Genomic DNA, 21,901 nt, shown 5'->3' with positions numbered 1-21,901 from the left:
CTTAAACCAAACGGTAAAGCAACCTGAACAAAACAAATATAGACTCCTTTGCATTACACTAAATAACCTCAACATAAATTTGCACACGTTTCAATCCATATTTATTGAAACAACAGCTGACAGAACCGGCATATGACAGAAACTCAATTGTAGGCAGACAGAATTGTTCTCAATCAGAAGTCTTACAGCATTATGACTTATGATTTTCTTAATATAAAACGACATGCAAATGTAGCCACTGAATCGCTCACTGTTAGAGTCTCCCTGTTTTGAGGAGGATGATGATGATGATTTAGCATTCTAGTCACTGGAAACATAAGTTAACATTAACAAAACATTATGTTACATAACATAACGTGTAACGTTAACATAACATTACACAGCGTGTTTAATCAAGGTCCATGTCAGGCTTGTTTTCTGTGTTTCCTGCACTGTCTGCAGCAGCTGGTTCTGTGCCGCCGGGCTGAGCTTCAGGGTTTTCCTGTGTGTTGACGGGCCCGTTGGGTTCTGATGGGTTCTCTTCTTTTGGCAAGTCCACTTTGGGCTTGGGTTTGGTCACGACTGGATTGCAAGTAGAAAACAGCTCCTGTGGAAAATGTTGAAATAAATTTATGTAGCAAAATGCACACTGCTATCTAATCAGCCAATAACAATGTGTGGAAACTAGGGTTGGGCGATGTCGAACAATCTGGCATCGTACAATGTCTAATGTGACACATCCTGATGGATGAAGGCATCGTCAGCACAGGCGGAGGCAAATTAATTATGAATAATTAATTATTCAAAACAAATTAATTATTTGTAGCCTACCGTTTCAACTACCTGACCTGCATGATCTTTGTTTTACCCATAAACAAATCCTAAATAAATACAGATAAGTTAAACACAAATTACCACCTGTCAATCACTTTTTCAGAGGTTTTGGCATGAATAGGCAGAGTGATCTGTGTCGTTATAGTGGCGTCGACAACCTTGGTCAGTAAAAAAGGTGCACAACCAACAAGATCCAACCAACAGCATCTGATGTTTTCACTAAAATTAATAAGTACAAGTGTGAAAGCGAAAAACTGAAGCAGTGTACTGACACTGTGACACATTACCTGATAAATTTAAAAGGCAGAAGAGTCGTTAGATGTAGGCAAGATTAATTATTTATTTTTATTTTATTTATAATTTTTTTAGGGGTTTTCACCTTTATTCGATAAGACAGCAGAGAGAATCAACAGGAAAGCACGGGGAGCAGAGAGAGGGGAAGGATCGGCACAGGATCGTGAGGCGGAATCGAACTCGGGTCGCCGCGAGCACCGGAGTGCATGCCTACTGTTTCAACTACCTGACCTGCATTGTCTTTGTTTTACCCATAAACAAATCTTAAATAAATAAAGGTAAGTTCAACACAAGTTACCACCTTTAAAAGGGGCAGGTTCACCCAATAATGAAAATTGGCATTATTTAGGATATTATTAGCTTTAATCCACAGCCTGGGCAAACAGTTCTTGCTGTGCACATAAAAGCATGAGCTTCCTGTAACTTGATGATGTATACACGAATGTGCACTCAGATGCAAATTCATTTAACAGAATGGAGTCATCATTTCTGCATATTAAACAATCACAGGTAAGGACCAAAAAAAAAATAGTGCATCCACACTCGTCACCTCACGTCTACACAATCATTCGCTCAGGCAGTGGATTACAGCTAATAACCCTTTAAATAATGTCCAATTTCTAGCACAGATTGACTGTTTGACTACACAAGAGCTCGGTGTATAATCAGAAGCCTCTGGGATTGATTTGAACTTGTTAATTTAGACCATTGACTTGCATTTTACTAGTCACTAAAGACTCTTCTTTGAATCTTCTTTAATGTTCTACTGAAGACAAAAAAAAATAGTCATCTTCAGTGGCCTGAGGGTAAACTATCTGTAATTTTTAATTCCTGGAAGAACTAGTCCTTTATGTGACTTTGCATGTGACATGGTTGGTGGTGCTTGATGATCCACAGAGCTTTTGATGCACAACCGTCTCTAGGGTTTACAAAGAAAGGTCAGAAAAAGAGAAAACGTGAAAATGTCTTTTGATCTTATCACAACTGGGGTCTGCCGAAGAGCACATCTCTGAACACAAAACCTTGAAGCAGATGAGCTACAGCAGCTGAAGCTGTAGTTATAAAAGAAGTCGATTCTGAGATTTGCATTGCTTGCCTCTCTTCAAAGTCCTGTGAAATGCTTTGCAATATGCATGTTTATTAGATGTTTGATGTAATCTCAACCAAAACACGAAGAGAGGGCGAGACATCCTCCTCAACCTTTTTAAAAAACAGCCAATAGTGCTTTTTATCACTGCAATGCCAATAAGAGCGGTTTACCTCAAGTGCATCAAATGAAAAGCAAATGGGAAACGTCTTGAAGGGGGCGGAGCATGTCAGATACTAGAGAGCATTTGATTGGTTATGATTTGATGAGAGACTAAAGTATGAGGTGACAAACTACAAGCTTTACAAGTTTACATCAGTTTTATATATCCAAACGCTATTTTGACACTGTTTTGGAGCACACTAGCTAATAGAGATCTTAAACTAACAATACTGATACTAATATCTAAAAAAATATGGGACCTTTAAATCACTTCCAAACATTTAACAGCAGATGGCGATCTATGCTAGTTTCCCAACTGTTCAAGAGGAAGAGTGCTTGTGCGTTCAGCAGATTCATACAAGTTGGCTTTTATGTAATGATCAATGTAAACACTACAAACACTCTTGTAATTCACTGACAAATTTGTCATATCTTTATTAAAGATTATTTAAGGTTAAAACAGAATTAGCTATAAATTCTATATATATATATATATATATATATATATACATATATATATATATATATATATATATATATATATATATATATATATATATATATGCATGCACAGCTACTAATCAGTTAAAAAGACTTAAGCATCTATTTGATTGTTAAAGCTGAGACCGACTTTAAAACATATCTTATCTAGTCAGTGAAGATTGCTGTTTTTCAAAGAAATCCGATCTTAAATGCAGTGATTTTGTAAGGGATGACAATTCACTGAAAGCCCTGGGGCTGGCTGACTGAAATTAAAAGTCTGTCTGCATATACCCCATTGGACCCCATTGAATATGGTTGTTTGTGAAGCATACAGCGCCATCTGCTGTTTAAAACACTTGAGAATCAATTCATGAGAGATTAGAGATACATTTTGAAAGAAGAATTGATTTTTCAAATGTTTTTTTCTACCACAGCTCTAAGAAATAAGTAATTATTTACTGTAAAGTGTTTTTTATGTACAAACACAGTAATTGGTAATCAAATGTTTTTGATTATTTTCATTCCTGATTATTAATCGCTTCTATTAATTCGTTTCAGGCCAACACCACAATATAACCCTTATGTGCTTAATGTAACAGTCACTAACCCGTGTTTTGGCCTGGATCTCTGTCGTTTTCACCACTGGCTCGATGGCAAGACTCTGTTTACTCTGCTGGTTCATTTTACTGTTCATCCAGATCATGACATCATTCACCATCTTGTCCACCTTCTGAATTTCTGCCTCCTCCAGATGATCATACTGCTCTTCCTAAAATTTAGAAAGCCACGTGAAGCCACTGTGTGCTTATCAAGAGCAACTTTGTACCTTTTGTGATGCGTTTACTTCACCTTGGTTTTGTAGGCCTCAACAATCTTCATGTATTGCTGCAACTGTCTGCCCAGCTCTTCAAAAGCTTTGGGTCTCTCCTCAAACTCTCTGTATCTGTCTTGAATGGGTTGGCCAAGGTTCTGCAAAAACATTTTTCACATCAATGGGCTTAAAATACTTTAGATTTAAAGTAATAGACATTACTTTTCAATCTGGAATGGTTAGATAAATTGACATGCTTACAGTATATAAATATTAGAGGTGTTAATCTACTAATTTTTAAATACATTTATATATTATTTGTAATACAATCTTGTCCTTTAATACAAGCAGTCAGATATATGAACAGTAACATTAATTTATCTGCTTAAAAAAAAAAATCTTTTTGAATGCATTAAACAAAACTCAATGAGTTTTTTTTTTATCACTGTTCTATCCAGAAATGTTGACTGTTAAATGTAGTTTATTCTGATCTATTATTATTTTTGTATTGAGTTGTATTAATAATATGATATATTAAATATTAATGTGATATATTGAATATTATGATTTATAAAATATTAATGGGATATAATGAATAATATGATGTACTGCTAATCTTTTATTTAATTATTATATATAAATATAATTTTTTTTACTACTATCTATCTATCTATCTATCTATCTATCTATCTATCTATCTATCTATCTATCTATCTATCTATCTATCTATCTATCTATCTATCTATCTATCGCGTGTATTGTTTTTTCATTAATCATAATAGAGTCAAAACGCTAGATTAATCGGGATTTGGATTTTAGGGCAAACCGCCCAGCCCTAAATAGGGGCTTCTGCTGTAACTTCAGTGTCAGTGAATGACTGCCCAGAGTGTCCAATGAATTGTGCAGTGTTTCTGCATTTTAATTACTTGTGCTCACCTTCTGCACCATACTATTATGGCGACATAGCACATATAAAAAAATAAAATAAACTCAGTGTGTAATAACCGGTTAGGAACTGAACCGATACCAAATTGTGCAGGTCTGCATCACAGTCAATTAATTTCGGCACCTCTACTATAAATAATATATTGTAAAATGTAAAAGGTATTTACTACCTTCAGTTCAGCAAGTTTGTCGATGTATATTTGTTTGGGCTGGTCTTCTCCATCCTCATACAGCCAGACCTCAGTGTCTTCTAGTTTTAATGAGAGAACATCTCTGTCCTGTAAGAGAAAACAGCCCCATTATTTTTTATTGACAACTAAAATGATTAAAGATCATTTTCTGTTACTAAGATGAAAAACAAAACAAAAAATTTTTGCTTTAATTAAACTAAATTTAAAAAGGTTTTACTAAATCCGAAATAGGCCTGCTAAAATTACATACATAAAGTAACTATATTATTATTTAATGACTAAAATAATATTAATAATAAAAAGATAACAAACAGATTGCTAATAAACCTAAACTAAATTAGAATGTTATGCACTAAGATGGTCATTTACTGACAGTGATATCAACAAAATGTCTGAACAATAATAACATAGTGAGCTTGCAGTTGAATGTTGTTCTAAACACCTCATACATTACCCAAAAAGTAAAATAAAAATACCAGGTCACTTCAATGTTCCTCAGACCTATTCAAATAATATCTTAAATATTTTCTTGTTAATAAACTTTTCAGAATTTTTTATCCAAGACACTTTCTTCCTGGACCCAGGCCCTGGTGCTAGAAAGCATGCAGATGAAGGCATGTAACTGCTCTCACACTCTCAGTGACGAACTTCTCGAATATGCCATGCAGTTTGTCCCTCATCTCGTACACATACTCCTCAACATAATTCTTGGCATCATTGCGCTCCTTCTCCAGCTTGTCCTGCATGATCATCTTACCCTGAGGAAAAGGAATTTCACAGTAGATTAACTCAGCGCTAAAAACATTTCCCCCATAATCCAGTTTTGAGATATCACACCTCACTCTCCACGAACAGATTCAGCATGTCGTTGGCCAGCTGCCACTGCGGGTTGTTTTCAATGGGCAAATCCAGCACCTTTGTCTTCACCTTGGGCTTCTTGGCTTGGGGAGGCTGATCTGATTTCTTCTCCTGTTTGCCTTCCTCTGCTGAGGTCTGAACAAATTGTAATTCGCAGCTTGTTATACATGTAGGTGTTTGGATCAAATGACTCAAACTCATTGAATTGGTGAGTCACTGAATCTTTTACCTCCATTTCCTCAGTTCCAGGTTTTTTCTCGCCATTTTCCTGTTCCGTCTCTGGAGTCTTTTGTTCCTCTTGATCAACCTGCATTTTGTTCTGTGAATGATCAAAAACATATGGTGGTGACACAAAAATGACAAAATATTAGACCTATGATGTAGAACAAAATGTAACTAACACATTAATGTTGAGGAATAAATCAATAAAAATAGTGAAGGTGTCTAAAGAGTCATGAAATAATAGATGCACTACATGTTCACAGATTTTAACATAGATATCTTTGCTGCATATTCTAATTATAATGTTAGAATCAATAAATTTTTATTAAATAAATAGTGTTATAATTACTATTTAAATAACTAAATAGTGATAGTGTTTTTCATGTTTTAAGTTGTTAAAATTACAGAAGCTTTTATCACAATATTGTCGTAAGCTCAAAACATTTATTTGGAAATAAGCTCATTTTACCATTTTTAATTCATTTAGTTTTTAAAAATTAACATCACCTAAGATTAATAATATTATAGTATAATAGATTAATAATAAGATTAGTACAAGTTTAACTGATTAAAGTAAAAAAAAAATGGAAAGAATCAGAACATATTCAATCAATATCTTGTGCATGTTGTAGGCCAGTGCAAGAAACGTGTAATATTTCAGCTTGAAAATAATTTGCCCATCAAGTCTTTAAGGATTTGGTACCATGATGGACACCAATATAACAGTATGTATATTCTTTAAATGTATTCTTTAAATAAATAAATATTTAAATTTATTTGTAATAAATAACTTTAAATAATACATAACTATTAACAATCTTCTGAAGTGCACTCATGACATGTTCATTATTAGGCACACCTAAGTAGTATCAGGTTGGACCCCCTTTTGCCTTCAGAACTGCCCTAATCCTCCATGGCATAGATTCAACAAGGTACTGGAAATATTCCTCAGAGATTTTGGTCCATATTGACATGATACCATCACACACAGTTCCTGTAAAATTGTCGGCCACATGCCAAATTGCTCTAATGGATTGAGATCTAGTGACTGTGGAGGCCATTTTAAGTACAGTGAAATTGTCATGTTCAAGAAACCAGTCTGAGATGATTTGCGCTTTGTGACAAAGCACATTATCTTGCTGGAGGTAGCCATCAGAAGATGGGTACACTGTGGTCATAAAGGGATGGACAACAATGCCCATGTAGGCTGTGGCGTTGACACAATGCTCAATTGGAACTAATGGGCCCAAAGTGGGCCAAGAAAATATCTCCCACATCATTACACCATCACCACCAGCAGCCTGAACCGTTGATACAAGGCAGGATGATCCATGCTTTCAAGATGTTGACACCAAATTCTGACCCTACTATCTGAATGTCGCAGCAGAAATCAAGACTCATCAGACCAGGCAATGTTTTTCCAATCTTCTATGGTCCAATTTTGCTGAGCCTGTGCGAATTGTAGCCTCAGTTTTCATGTTCTTAGCTGACAGGAGTTGCACCCGGTCTGGTCTTCCGCTGCTGTAGCCCATCCGCCTCAAGGTTCGACATATTGTAGATGCAGACCTCGGTTGTAGCGAGTGGTTATTTGAGTTACTGTTGCCTTTCTATCAGCTTGAACCAGTCTGGCCATTCTCCTCTGACATCAACAAGGCATTTGTGCCCACAGAACTGCTACTCACTAGATATTTTCTCTTTTTCAGACCATTTTCTGTAAACCCTATACATGGTTGTGTGAATCCCAGTAGAGCAGCAGTTTCTGAAATACTTAGACCAGTCTGTCTGGCACAAAAAAAACATGCCATGTTCAGTCACTTAAATCACCTTTCTTCCCCATTCTGATGCTCGGTTTGAACTGCAGCAATCATCTTGACCATGTCTACATGCCTAAATGCATCGAGTTGCTGCCATGTTATTGGCTGATTAGAACTTTGCGTAAAAAAACAGTTATACAGGTGTACCTAATGAAGTGGCAGGTGAGTGTATTGCATTACTGAAAATCTGTGTTAATGTCTTAAATATTTATGATGAGGCGTGTCCACATCATATGAAAACAAGCTTTGCCTAATTTTTCAAGACACCCACTTCTGCATCATTTTAGAACTGTGATGAAACGGCATTTCATGAGTACTTCAGCTAGTGTTTAAGAAAAAGCACTCAGTACCTCATTTTCTTTTTCTGTGCTCTGCTCGGTTTCCATGCTCTCCTCTTCCTCCTCAGATTTCTGCACCTCCACTAGTGAAGCACTGGAAACACTAAAGATGCCATGAATGTTCACTCGCACCTTCACTTTAACCTTTGAACTCTCACCGGAGGCCTGGGGAACCACTTTCTGGACAACATACTGGCCTGCAGAGAAATTTAGTTTATTTATTTTTTACATACTGACAGTATTGAAGTAGTTATGATGTTTTCTAACTTTGTTTTATGCATTAATAATTGAATCCTGTTTTAATAAAGTATATGAACTCATGTTTGTGTGCTTCACCTCATAAAACCTTGCTCCATAACAGCTGTGGTTTTGTGACTGATAACCAAAAAATTAAATTCAGAGAACTTGTTATCAGAAAAATGTTATAATTCTTTCTTTTAGGCTCTGTCTTGTGTGTTCTGTGTGTGTAAAACTTTTTCTGTGCAGATCATTTGTGACAACTGGGGGGTGGGGGGGTGCGCAGCTGACAACGGCCTGTGCTGCTGTTCTCTGCTACCCAGGGCCCTGTATGTTTTATCCATTTGATTCGTTAAATTAATTTCAACTTTTTTGAAGTCTCTGACTGATCTTTGAACCTGGCGGACTAGGGGAAGATCCAACAGTATACACAAAAGAACTTTTGCAGGTCTCAAAATATCTGCCACCTTTGACCGTAGCACTGGCGAATGCCAATTCAGATACATGTGTTTTACAAGGTTTCATGAAATATATTTTTGTTTCTATAGTAACAGAATTACTTTGTTGTAGTTCTTTTTTATTTACAGCAGGTCATTGTGTCACAGATTCATTAGCTAAACTCTCAGTAAAATGACATGAGGTCCTGCCAAAAAACAAAACAAACAAACTAGATTTTGTTCTTTAAGCTATCATATTAGAAATTCAACACACAAAAAAAAGTGTCTCTTTGGTTTTCTAGCTAAACCCTGAAGGAACTGTAACACATCCTTTCTTATGTCTTTATGATTATTAATAAAGTAGAATATTTAAGAGCCTAGATTATATGATGACCTTAGTGTAATTCCACTTCAGAGTAAAACTGGAATAATATGTGTGTGATTGCTTTTTTGTATGCCAAATAATTTGATTCCTCAGGACCTACTTAGCTAGGTCAGAGGTGATGGAGACCTCTTAAGTGGACGTGGACTCTTGAAGAATTGAAATCAACTTTTCCTATTGTTATTTGCTATGTGCTAATTATGTCATCCATTTAATGTGTTAAATCTTTTAAAGGTAATTCCTTTGTATGTAAGCTGCCAGTTTGGATGTAGATTATACTGGTTTTTAACCAGTTCGATAAAGACGTCTGAGAGTATACTCAGCCTTGGGTAAGAAACAGATTGTACTTTATGTGTGTGTGTTTTATTTGATTATGGATTATTTTGATTATGGATGATCAGGTCTGGGGTCAGCTGTAAATAGCCTTCTGGCTGTCTGACGTTTGTATGCTTGAGATATTGAGATATCTTTCAAAATTGTACACATGCACACATGTGGTCCATCTGTGTTTTAACCAGGTTAAAACACCTATATGTATGACGTGGTTAATGGATGTGATGTAAGAGTATAATTGAGAGACTATAAGCTGAGCGGCCTACAAACTCATTGCGAGTGTTGAAGCTGGCTTTTGCTGATGAAACTGCAAACTAGCTTCAGTAAACTTTCTTTATTTGAATCTCTGACTCCGGCTCTTCTTCATCTGACAAGACTATTTTACACTGATATAAAATATTTCTTTTATAAGTTTATTTCTGTCGCTTTGGGTCGATTCAATGGATTGATCCACGAGTTACATATTATTTCAACAAGGAAAAAAATGTACGCTAGGGACTTGCTGACTACCAACCCTTGCTGTCTATTGAGAGAAGGAGAGTTTTAACTTCCACTGTTTTTGTTTTTCCAACTATGAATATTAGTGGGTACAGTTTTTTAGCTTTCTTCAAAAGAAGGTCTAAAACCACTTGAGGATGAGTAAATGATGAGGGTGAAATTCTTGGGGTGAAATATCGCCTTAACAGAATTTCTTAACTAAACCATCAAAATAAAGTTTTACTGACTATGTTACACTGGTTTTTGTTCTTTTTTGTTCAATTTATTGCAAGTTTTAAAAAAAATCCTTCACATTTTTACTTCTGAAGTGTGAGTGTGTGCATACCTATTGTGGGATCTGGATAAGGGAGCTCTTTAGGGGAGTTGTAGTATGCATCCAAGGTAAATGGCTCTCTCCGGTAAAAGGTCAACACTTTAGAGAAAGGTGCTGCATGGTTCTTTGGGAAAACCTCACAGTCACTGCAATGAAAAATTGAGAAGCACTGTAAATAACATGCATCAAGCTTGAATAACCATATATGGTGACTCCATTGACATTGATTACAACAACAAATAAACTAAATCATAAAAGTTTAAAAGTCTTCTAATAGACTGCAGTATTGAGTAGTATATCAATATCTCTGTTAGCATCCAGGTATTTTATGCACATATTGGATTATCGCGTTAAATAAATGCTTAATAGAAATGCCAAGATGTGCATCCATTTTGAAAATGAATGAGAAGGCATGTCTAAAATAAAAAAATAAGTGTGAAAAAAAATTCAAAAGGGGGCTAATAATTCTGACTTCAACTGTGTGTGTGTGTGTGTGTGTGTGTGTGTGTGTATATGTATATACAGTTGCAATCAGAATAGTTAGCCCCCTTTGAAATGTTTTTTCTTTTTTAAATATTTCCCAAATGATGTTTAATAGAGCAAGGAAGTTTTCAAAGTATGTCTGATAATATTTTTTCTTCTGGAGAAAGTCTTATTTGCTTTATTTTGGCTAGAATAAAAGCTGTTTTTAATATTTTAAAAAACATTTTAAGATTAAAATTATTAGCCCCTTTAAGCTATATATATATTTTTTTTTTGATAGCCAACAGAACAAACCATCCTTATACAAAAACTTGCCTATTTACCCTATCCTGTCTAGTTAACCTCATGAACCTAGTTAAGCTGTTAAATGTCACTTTAAGCTGTTTAGAAGTCTCTTGAAAATACCTAGTCAAGTATTATTTACTGCAATCATGGCAAAGATAAAATAAATCAGTTATTAGAAATGAGTTAGTAAAACTATTATGTTTAGAAATGTGTAAAAAAAAATCTCTCCATTAAACAGAAAATGGAGTAACAAATAAACAGGGGGCTAATAAATCAGGGGGGCTTACAATTCAGATTTTTCTGATTTTTTTCTGATTATTTAACAGTATCTGAATGTCACAGCTGTCGCAACTGTACCTGACTCCATCTTCAGCTGCAGAATTCCATTTAAGAGAGATGGGAAACGGAACCACTTCTGTTATCGAGAACTCACGGACTTTAAAAGCCGGAGAGAGGATTGCACACTGTAGAGAAACGAGAGCAAAAAAACACTAACAGGTCACAACAGGGTCTTGTTAAGCTAGAAACGCTTCAGTCAGCAAAGGAAATGTGATGTGAGCGTGACTGACCTGGAGAGCACATCCTCTGGCCACAGCTTCATCTGCATTCAGCGTTGTGCTCGGCTCTTTCCCAAAGAACTTGCTGATTCGCTCTTTGATGGCCGGCATTCTAGAAGCACCGCCCACTATTTCTACTGCATGGATGTCATCTTTCTTCAGATCTGCAGAGACAAATGCTGGATGAATCATTTCCACTGATTCGGTGCAACGTTTATCATCCAAGCAAGGCTCATGACTTACGAGCTTGTTCCAGGAGGCTGCGCAACGGAGGCTCCACTCGGGCTAAAATATCAGCACACATCTCTTCAAACTGAGCCCTGTCATAGAAACAAAAATAATAGTATATGAGCTTAGTGTTAACTACTGTCGGGATGGCAACTTTGGTAAAAGTCCAATAATTGTGATTGGTAGGAATTCAGGTTTAATGAAGTGCAAATGAAAGGATGAAATGTAAATGTGATATATGCAGGGTTATATGCCAATTTCTTTCCCCTGACCTTCACTGATTAAAAAGCTGAGTTTGAATGGCCTATAATGAACAGAAAAAACGAGCAGGGTTGCACTCAGAGCAGGATGACACTGTATGTCTGTAACAAAATACAAAACATTCAAAGTATTTTAAATAGCCACTTAAGAGCTAAAATTTGCTGTCCAAACAACCCTAGGAGGATAACAAAAACCGTACACTCAGTCCTGCAGCTCTATTCATAATATACACAGAACGCTTGTGACATTCAAAAGCAATTTCGTTGTTTTAAATATATTGACAGCGGCTTCCTCATACATGCATATTAAAGGACTACAAAATGTCATTAAATTACACTCAAAGCACATCTCACAGACATAAGAAAATGGGGAAATCTGGAATTAGGACTATTGGGCAAAATAACATTCCTGAATGATGTTCTTACATTTAGTATATTTTATCTTGCATCTTATATTTTAGTATTATGTCTATTGTTTGTTTTCTCTCTTTTTATATTGCTGCTGGTCTCTGTGAGTTACCAAACTAATTTCGTTGTATAACTACAATGACAATAAAAGTTCTTTACTTTACTCAAGAAAGCAGATAAAGTTACTGCTTATTCCTATGCTCGATGAACACTGAAGCTGCCAACCATCAAGTTGCCGTTTGATGACGGCGAAGGTCATCTATAAGATAATGCTTAATAGCGAATGCGACAACAACTATGATACCATACTCAGTCATGGCATTATCCAAGGTTTGTTGTGAAAACACCCTCTAGTGTCGAAATTTACACACTGTGCCTTTAAGACTGTAATGTAGCACAAATCATACCAACTACTAGTAGTTTTGTTATGTTTCATAAAACCAACAACCACATATTCCTAGTAGAGATGGGCCGGTATAAGATTCTGACGGTATGATAACCTTGGATAAAAATATCACTGTTTCACGATTTGTGATTAGTGATCTAAAATATATTCAATAAATTTTTTTTTAGAAACATTTAAAATATTTTGGAGCTGTAAACATGTCAGGGTAAATAATGAAAATAAATCATTGACTTCATCAGTTTCAAAAACAAAGATTTCATTACAATTTAAAACGGCATCGTTGGATATTTTTCTGCTGGAGATACTGTTGTCCTAAAAAACGAAAAAAATAAAAGAAATGTAATAATTTGTACACATACTATAGGAACGGTATAGTAGAAAATGCTGGCAGTTTTAAATCCTTGACTTTTCCAAACCGCGGTATACCTTGAAAACGGTTATCGTCCTATGACTAATTACTAGTGAGATTTTTGAATAATGGGTGCATTACTTGATTTTAAAATAATTGAAGTAAACACCCACTATCTACTATTTATAATTCTTTATTAAACATCAATGCTGAACAACTTAAATTAAAAACACACATTGCCTAAAACACGGCTCTCTGTGCCACCCACCCTCGTCACCGCTAGCAAACCGACCAATCACAAAGCTTATGCCACGCATCATTGTGATGAGTAGTTACATTTTTTTGGAGAAGTGCGCAGGTATGTGAAGGCTGCGTCTGACCGTACGCGCGCGCACTTGGCAGAAGTATAATATCAGAACAATAAAGTTTAATAATATAATATCAGAATAATATAGTAAGTATAAATTAGCCTTAACAGTGCGGGATCACAATACACATGGTAGGGAAAGTAATTGAAAAATTTACCTTGATCAAATTTGATTGATTATAGGTTCTGAAAGTCAAATGTTTGATTACTTTTCGATTAATCACCCAGGCCTACTTAAAGGTTGTTGATTTTATGGCTGATTGATAAATTGAAATAAAAATTAAGATTTGTGAGTCTCACAAAACAACCACATATGCCCTGAAGAAACCCAGAAAATACCAGTCTATAGATCCTTTGGAAAATAAAAGATGCGGTAATCCAGGTAATTATCAGGTAATCCATGAAAAAAGTGATGCAGGTTTGGAATGAAGTGACTACTAAATGATGAAAGGATTTTAATCATTTGCAAGTCATCACTAAATTTGAGTAACTCCTTACCTGTTAAGTCTGCTTGAGACATCAACGTCATTCATGAAACACTCGATGTTGAGCGGCAGGTCGGAGGAGTTGGCGCTCATCAGCTTCTTCAGCTTCTCACATTCCTGGAAGAGCCGGACCAGAGCTCTGGGTTTGGTCTTCGCATCTAGTTTGTACTTCACGACAAACTCCTCACAAAAATATTTGACCAGCCTCTCATCGAAGTATTTTCCTCCCATTTCAGGGTCAAAGGCTGTAGCAAGAATCTGTACAAGCAGGAAAAAAAATGATTTATACTCCCACATGCTAGTCACAATCATGTTTTGAGGGAAATAAATGCCATGACATCAGTACACACCTTAAGCTTGCCTTTATTAAAGGCACACACAGAAACCTGGTAGCCTGAATGGCCAATATCCACAAACACCACATTCCTTGGCTTTTCCTCAGGAGCAGGTAGATCCTGCTTGTAGATGCCGTATGCCAGAGCCACTGCACAATAAAAAACACAGATGACATTTAAGAACAGAACGTAAAAGTGTTGCGGAAGAAGCATGGCAATAAACTGACCTGCAGTGGTCTCGTTCATGAGTCTCAGACAGTTGAGTCCTGCAATCTGAGCTGCATCGATGACGGATCTCCTTTCAGCATCGGTGTAGAAGCAGGGGACCTTAGGGATTTTAAACAGCAATTATTTATTTATAGTATTAAAGGAAAAAAAAAGAACATGGTTGACTTGAGCCTTGTGTTCATATGGTGTTAAGATGCGTTTTCATCAGTGTAAAAGGTGTCTAAAAGGTTTTGAGATTATTTTAACCACTTCCATAAGGTAGCTGAAATGTAAATGATTAGATTGCTTTTGTTTGCGTTTACAAACATGCCAGCTTCGATGGCTATTTTCAATGTCAAGAATCTGTATACTGCAGATCTAGATTATATTAAAGTCCCTTAGCCGTCTTTGAAACGCATGTTAGTATACTCTGGAATTCTCTTTAAATAGGGAAACATCAAATCCTCCAAAATTGCTTGCCAGGCTTATGATTAAATTTCATATTAGGAATCCCCAATAAAATTAAACAACAACTGTACCCTTAGTGTAATTTCTAAACCTGTGAATTACACAAAATCTGCAGAAACTCATGTCTGGTCTGAACCTCTCCGCAAGAGAATCTCCAGTCTACACTGATCAATGATTAGCTCCTGTACAAGAAGGCAGGGCTTGATTTGCTATATTGACCGTTACACCTTCCTCTATTCAAAACTTTAAGAGTGAAATATCTTGTGTATTCTAGAGTCTTTGATTGCATTAAGGTTTTACGTTTTATTTTTGTTAAAAACTCTACATCTGTATTTGTATTAACAGTTGCTGTGTGTTTGAGCAACCACAATAGAGCACCTACGGTGGTTCTCCTGATATTATCCTTTTATTGCAGTAACATTCCATTTAGCACATTTTAATATTCATCAAAAGTCATATAAATATAAAATTAAAGCTGACTCATAAAGCAAGATCTGACTATTTTAATGTCACTGTATTAAAGGTAAGATACATACAAAGATTTCTCTGCTCAGATAATTATGCTTTCTGGAGTACATGTCACTTTATCATTCGAATTGTTCAATGCTTTATATCCTAAAATGTTTTTATATCCCAAGCTAAGTGTCAAAAAAAGTGCAAACATTTAGACTTGTGATAAATGTGACTTGATATTGTGAATTTCTAATTTCTTAATAGCTACTTCGGTATCACTTTAATGAAATTAGGCTTGCCTTTTATAATGAGTTTTCTTTAAAGTGAATTGTGCCATGTTATTTTTATACTTAATTCTTTGCTCCTTTTATTATTCCGAATACTGTTAAATTTCAACAATTTGTTAGTACAATGCGTGTGTTTTTTTTTTCAACATGGATTTTTTCAAATGTGACCTGCTACTTATTTTTTTCCCCTCACAAAAGCACATGATGTGATTGCGGCTGCATTATTTTGCACTGCAGATCTTGATGATTAATTCCGATTTTGTGACTGTATCCAATTTGCATTTTTGACGACTTGCTCACATCATCTTTTAAAAGCGATTTTAATTACAGTTTATGATATAAAAGTTATCACTTGTACATCTTCTTTTGTTCTAGGCTTTTTTTACCAGAAAGCATTTAAATGTCACGTCCAAGTCCAGTTTTTAATGATGCATGACTCGCATTTACATTGCAGAGATGAAGAAACCCATCCGATTCAAAACGGATACATTTCCACATATGAAGGAGGCCTGAATCTGATATCAGCATTGATAGCGCAATGTGCAAATTCTCAAGTCACATTGCAGGACTGCAATGGAAGTTCAGTTTTAGATTATTCACCTCTTAAGAAAATTTTAGTGGGATTTTAGTTGACCAGAAACAACAGTTTATAACGTTGTGGAGTCATTGCAAACCTAATAGAGTGAAAGTTTTTCATTTGCTTCGATTTTAAGGCCTGTGGCTGTAAGATTTGAAGTGAACTGAAGTGAAAATAATAGTACATAAAAAATAATAACATTTGAAGTTAGCAAAGATTAATTGTATAATTTTAATTTAAACAACAAAGACAATACAATTTCATTTACATTTGATTTCTCAATTTCTGTTCCAGAAAACCATTTTAAAAACTATTTCATTTGAGTTTTTGCTCAATTGCATTTATTCATGCAAGCAACTTGTTTATTATGTTTTATGTTTCCTACGAAATCATCCCAATCAGTCTAAAATGACGAATTCTTTCCAATTACAGATTCAAGTCATCTGGTGAAATTACAGTATGTTCATATTACAATATGCCGCTGACAAACAAAATATCGCAATGTCAGTTTTTTCTAATATCGTACAGTTCTAATCTGATCTGAGTAAACCGGAAACCTTGTTTGCTTAGTGAACATTTGTTTCCCCTGCTTACACATATATCTGATCTATGCCCCATGAGAAAAAAACCTGGAACCATTACACAGTGTAAACGCAGCCCAATGGAACCTTTTCATATCTGCGGGTTTCTTAGTAGCGGCAGTCTTCATAGTTGGGTAAACTTAGAGTTCAGTGAATGGGAGAGTTTAACAAATATTTTTTACAATCATACTTGCTAAAATAATAAAAGATATACTTGATGATGGTGTTATAAAGACTTTCAAAAAGAAAAAAGAAAATTGTGTGAGACTGATAACAGCAGCCAGAGGACAGAATGTCACATTTACTGTCCTTTCCCAAAGAGACTGCATTAAAAACACCCTGCATTGAAACAACCTAATTTGTTTTTTGTAATTTGATGCAAAGATAATATAATACATACATAAATACATATAAATGTCTATATTTAAAAAAATCTATATACTACAAACTTTCAAGGACTCAACTTGCTGATGATTATCAAACGAGTCATAACAGTCTTGTGAAAAGGGTTCATAAACTTATAATAATACACATTGTTAAAAAGGGCTTCTATCATTTTTTTTTTTGACTTACAGAGATGACACAGTCAGCCACAGGCTTCTTGAGGGCGCTCTCAGCAGTCTCCTTGAGTTTGGTGAGGAGCATCGCAGTGACTTGTTCAATGCTGAACACCTTCTCCTCCTCCATGTACATCACCTACGACAACATGCAAGATCATACGACTGCTTAAAAAAAAACAGAAACTGCTCCCAAACACTCTCACATTTGCTGCACAACAGAACTGTGTGCTTGGCTTTAGAAGAAGGATTGACTGCCAATGTAGACCTCTGAACAATGCTGGCACAATGTGATCAGTCATCAGCATGTGGTGACTGCACGAAGAAACCAGAACTCAGTTTTCCTGATCAAATCTCTTATTTTCAGACACCCACCTTTAAGCCCGTCGTGCCCGATGGCATCTGTGCCAGATCATAAACGAGACTAGGCTTCAAGTTCTGGACGAATGGATCTGAGAAAGCCCGACCATGAAAACGCTTGAATCCATGGACAGTGTTTTTGCAGTTGGTGACCATCTGTGTTTCATTTGAGACGCATTAAAAGAAATGATGCATTATTACAAATATTATGAATGGATGAAGTTGGATTTAAGAGATGCAAAATAAACTGCAAACTATGGAGAACATAGATGATACCTGGCTTTTTGCTGCAGCTCCAATAGACCGATTTCGTGGTCCAAAAGACACACAAGCTCTGAAATGACGAACAGTGGATCGAACATTAAGACAAATGATTGTCACAGTAGAATGAAAAATTATTATAGCATGTTTTATGATCTATTTGTGTCAAATGCCTGTTTAGTTCAACTTCTCTGCATCAAATTAGCCTTACAAATGTGATTTGATATGTGTATAAAACATATTATATGCAGGTAAAAGTGTATAACTTACTTTTTCAAATATATTGTGGTAATATTGAGAAAACATATTGTCAAAATCAGGGAGAAACTTTTATTTTATTATATATTTTAAACAATTCTAAACATCTTGCTGACAAATGGGGACAATCTAGTGCCCAAACTAGGGCCCGCAGGCAAAAGTTATCCCATGGTAAGTTTTGATTTGGTGCGCCATCCCATTTGAGAAGAGAGAGAATGATGGGGAGGGTTTCGATTGTCAATTCAAATTTTTATCTAACAAATTTGATGTAATTTAATGCAACCTTTTGTTTGTTTGCTTGTTTTGTTATTAAAAAACTAACTGAAATGAAATGTTTCAATTAAACAGTGTAAATTAATCAGATTGTGTAAATGTACACTTTGGTGAGCAAATCAAGTCAAAAGCAGATTCTGCTAGACTATTCAGCATTGAACTCCACAGTTTTACAAATGTGACTGTTTATGTTTTTATTGAAATAAGGTGTAATTTAAAAAGTAATACTGCATTAGTTCATACAATTTAAAGTAATGTTTTATATTGAACTATTAGGAAATAAATTAGGAATGCTCCGATAGATCAGCCGGAGACCGGTATCAACCGATAATCACATTACAACTCGATCAGTACTCGCTAATCTGGACGATCTCATAAACCAATCGCAAGTGTTTGTTTACGGGTTTACAAGCAGAGGAAGATCTATTTGAACTTCTTATGCATCAAATATGTGCTCGAAACTTTTTCTTGATTGAGACATGTTTAATTCTTCTCCCATTGTTTGCGATGTTTCCAAATTACATTGTTAGTCATTTTTCGAACCAATTTTTTTTTGTCTTTTCTATTATTTTCCGTAAAGCTGTTTCTGACCATGACTTGTTCACACTAAATGGCTATAAGAGAAGTGTTAAAGGGATCATATGCAACATCCTTTATTTATTTATTATACTTAGAGAGAAAATGTGCTTTATAAAATGGTAAAGTTACATAAAGCTTAAAGCATCAGAATCGGTACTCTGTATCGGCCGATCACAATGACGAGGAATCAGTACATGGTATCTCCTACAAAAATCCTGATCGGAGTATCCCTAATGGCGACTTTAATGTAATATAGTGTAGGCATGGCACGATTGCTGGTTTTAAGGTATCTCAAAGTCAAGGTTTAAAAACCGTTAAAATTTTCTGTTATGCCGTTCCTAAGGTATTTGTAAGTTTTAGAATATTTTATTGAGTTTTTTTAGGGCAACAGTAGTATAAGACCCTCCACATCCCAAGCTACTGATGAGCCCATGATTTTTTTCTCAGGACACAAAGTAATGTACAAAAAATACATATAATAAAAAAGTATTACATTTATCGTTGGATGAAACCAAATATGATTTTAAGACTTTCACTTTTTATCTCATATACTAACCATTTACTAAATAATTAAAAGAAAAAATCTAAACTAAATACAATGATTTCATATTAAATAATACAATTTATTAAGTCTGAACAAGATAATGAAAACAAATGAATAATGTAGGGTAATATTGAGAGAGTATAATGTAGCTAGGTTTGTCAACTATCAAAACGTACACTAATAAAAAAAAAAAGTACCATGGCTAAGAACAGTTTCATGATAATCATAACATAACACTGTGTTTTTTTAAGTACAGTTAGCAAGTACCACAGTATTTTCAAATCGCTAATCACGCATGACTATGGTGTTGTATGGTGTAGGGAGGCTCCTGAGCGGGCAGAACACACTGTCAGATCAGCGTGTCTCACAAAGAAAGCCCGCTATAAACAGCGGCTTTCCGCAGTTGCACAACTCGGCTAAAAGTTGACCTGTTCATTATCGTGTGCGTTGGTGCTATAGAGGTGCAAATGTTGAAGACTCACGGTGTGCATCGGTCGCTGTATTCATTGGCCACAGTCTCGATTCCTCCGGCTCGAGCTACCGCAACATAGCAGTTGAGAAAACCCACGTCAAAACCGACCACCGACATCTTAAAAATAGCAGGATTACTCAAGTACTATAAGCCCGAAATCAAATGAGGACTAGGTGGTCAATCTGTATAATGTGAAGAGTAAATACGACAGTTTTAATTCATTATTCTACTGTACTTCATGGAGGAATGAGGCTGCGGATGATAAACGCCGCTCAGGAGAAAACAGGAACAATTCCGGTTCAAGGCGGAGCTTAAAGGTCCAATATAAAAGTAATATTAAAAGCCCTTCGAGATTATATGAATGACTGTTTCAGCCTCATAATAAATAAATAAATACACAGTCAGATAGATCAATAGAACTTTTTACAGTCACAGTTTAGACGTTTTTTATTATTATTATCTTTGAACATTTATTCTATAACAGAAAGATGAATTTGGTATATAATTTACAACAATAATCATTAGATTATTTACAGTGGTGCTAATAAAGAATGAAAAACGAGAAACGAGGTTATCTGGTAGTGCCGTGGGTAGTGCTGTCACCTCACAGTAAGAAGAATGCTGGTTCGAGCCTCGTCTAGGCTAGTTGCCATTTCTGTGTGGAGTTTGCATGTTCTCCCCGTGTTTGCGTGGGTTTCCTCAGGTGCTCCGGTTTACCCCAATTGTCTGTAGTGAATGAGTGTGTATGGGTGTTTCCCAGTGATGGGTTGCAGCTGGAAGGGCATCCGCTTCATAGAACATGTGCTGGATAAGTTGGCGGTTTATTCCACTGTGGCGACCCCTGATAAAGGGACTAAGCTGAAAAGAAAACGAATGAATGAATAGGTTATCTGATCTGAGATTTTAGATATAATAAATAAAAGAATTGAGGGTGAAGAGGGCAAAATAATATGATAACAGCAATTTAACAGATCATACATATTAAAGGTCGTGCCAATTGTATATGTTTTGAGAGCTTTCTTGTTAAGTGAATCCGCAATTGTAAGTAATTTTAATCTCTTGTATAAATGCTATAAATACTGGCTTGCTATTTGAAAATGTACCTTTATCGAATATAAAATCTGCATAAAAAGACTATGGTTTATTATAGAGCAGATGTAAAATTTGTATTAAAGTAAAAAATAATCACTTTGGAGTCACAATAAAATTCTGCGAAGTAATATTTGAGATAAATCAATTAACATCTTGTCAAATAAACACGTGGTTGCATGACCAGAATAAGTGAGGAAGTTTCAGTATTATTTTAACTAAATGAGCAATTTGTATTAAAATCTGGTCTAAATCTTTTCTTTAAGAAGTACTTGACATTGTAAATGTTATGTAATAATTTCAAAGATATAAAAACTTTTGCTGATTTGTTTAGGGATACCTCCTCATGTACAGAGGTGAATGAGGTGCAGAGAAGCTTGCTCAGAGAAAAGCTGTTGTATCAATCATTGTTTACTTCATTAATCAGTTTAATGGTGAAGGGTTTGATCCAATAGAAATGGCATGCTTCCTTGTAAAAGTATTTTGTAGCATTTTCAAAACACTAAATACAGTATTTTATGTAGATACATTTGTGGCTGCTGTATTTTGTAGTT

At 35.4% G+C, this 21,901-nt stretch overlaps 1 protein-coding gene across 1 annotated transcript; it reads right to left on the bottom strand.

Moving 5' to 3' along the window:
- Positions 1-84: 84 nt before the first annotated feature.
- Positions 85-20,491, bottom strand: hspa4b (heat shock protein family A (Hsp70) member 4b). The gene is given in 19 exon segments (NM_199857.1): positions 85-586; positions 3,447-3,608; positions 3,689-3,808; positions 4,766-4,873; positions 5,419-5,544; positions 5,624-5,779; positions 5,874-5,963; positions 8,031-8,215; positions 10,231-10,364; positions 11,344-11,450; positions 11,556-11,707; positions 11,787-11,863; positions 14,060-14,304; positions 14,397-14,530; positions 14,609-14,708; positions 17,528-17,650; positions 17,887-18,027; positions 18,148-18,205; positions 20,269-20,491. Coding segments are annotated over 19 exon segments (2,523 nt in total). The 5' UTR covers positions 20,376-20,491; the 3' UTR covers positions 85-388.
- Between the last annotated feature and the right edge of the window lie 1,410 nt (positions 20,492-21,901).

Source organism: Danio rerio, chromosome 14, assembly GCF_052040795.2.
Source record: "Danio rerio strain M-AB ecotype USA chromosome 14, GRCz13ab, whole genome shotgun sequence".
Classification (NCBI taxonomy): Eukaryota; Metazoa; Chordata; class Actinopteri; order Cypriniformes; family Danionidae; genus Danio; species Danio rerio.
This window is presented reverse-complemented; position numbering and strand designations above follow the sequence as displayed.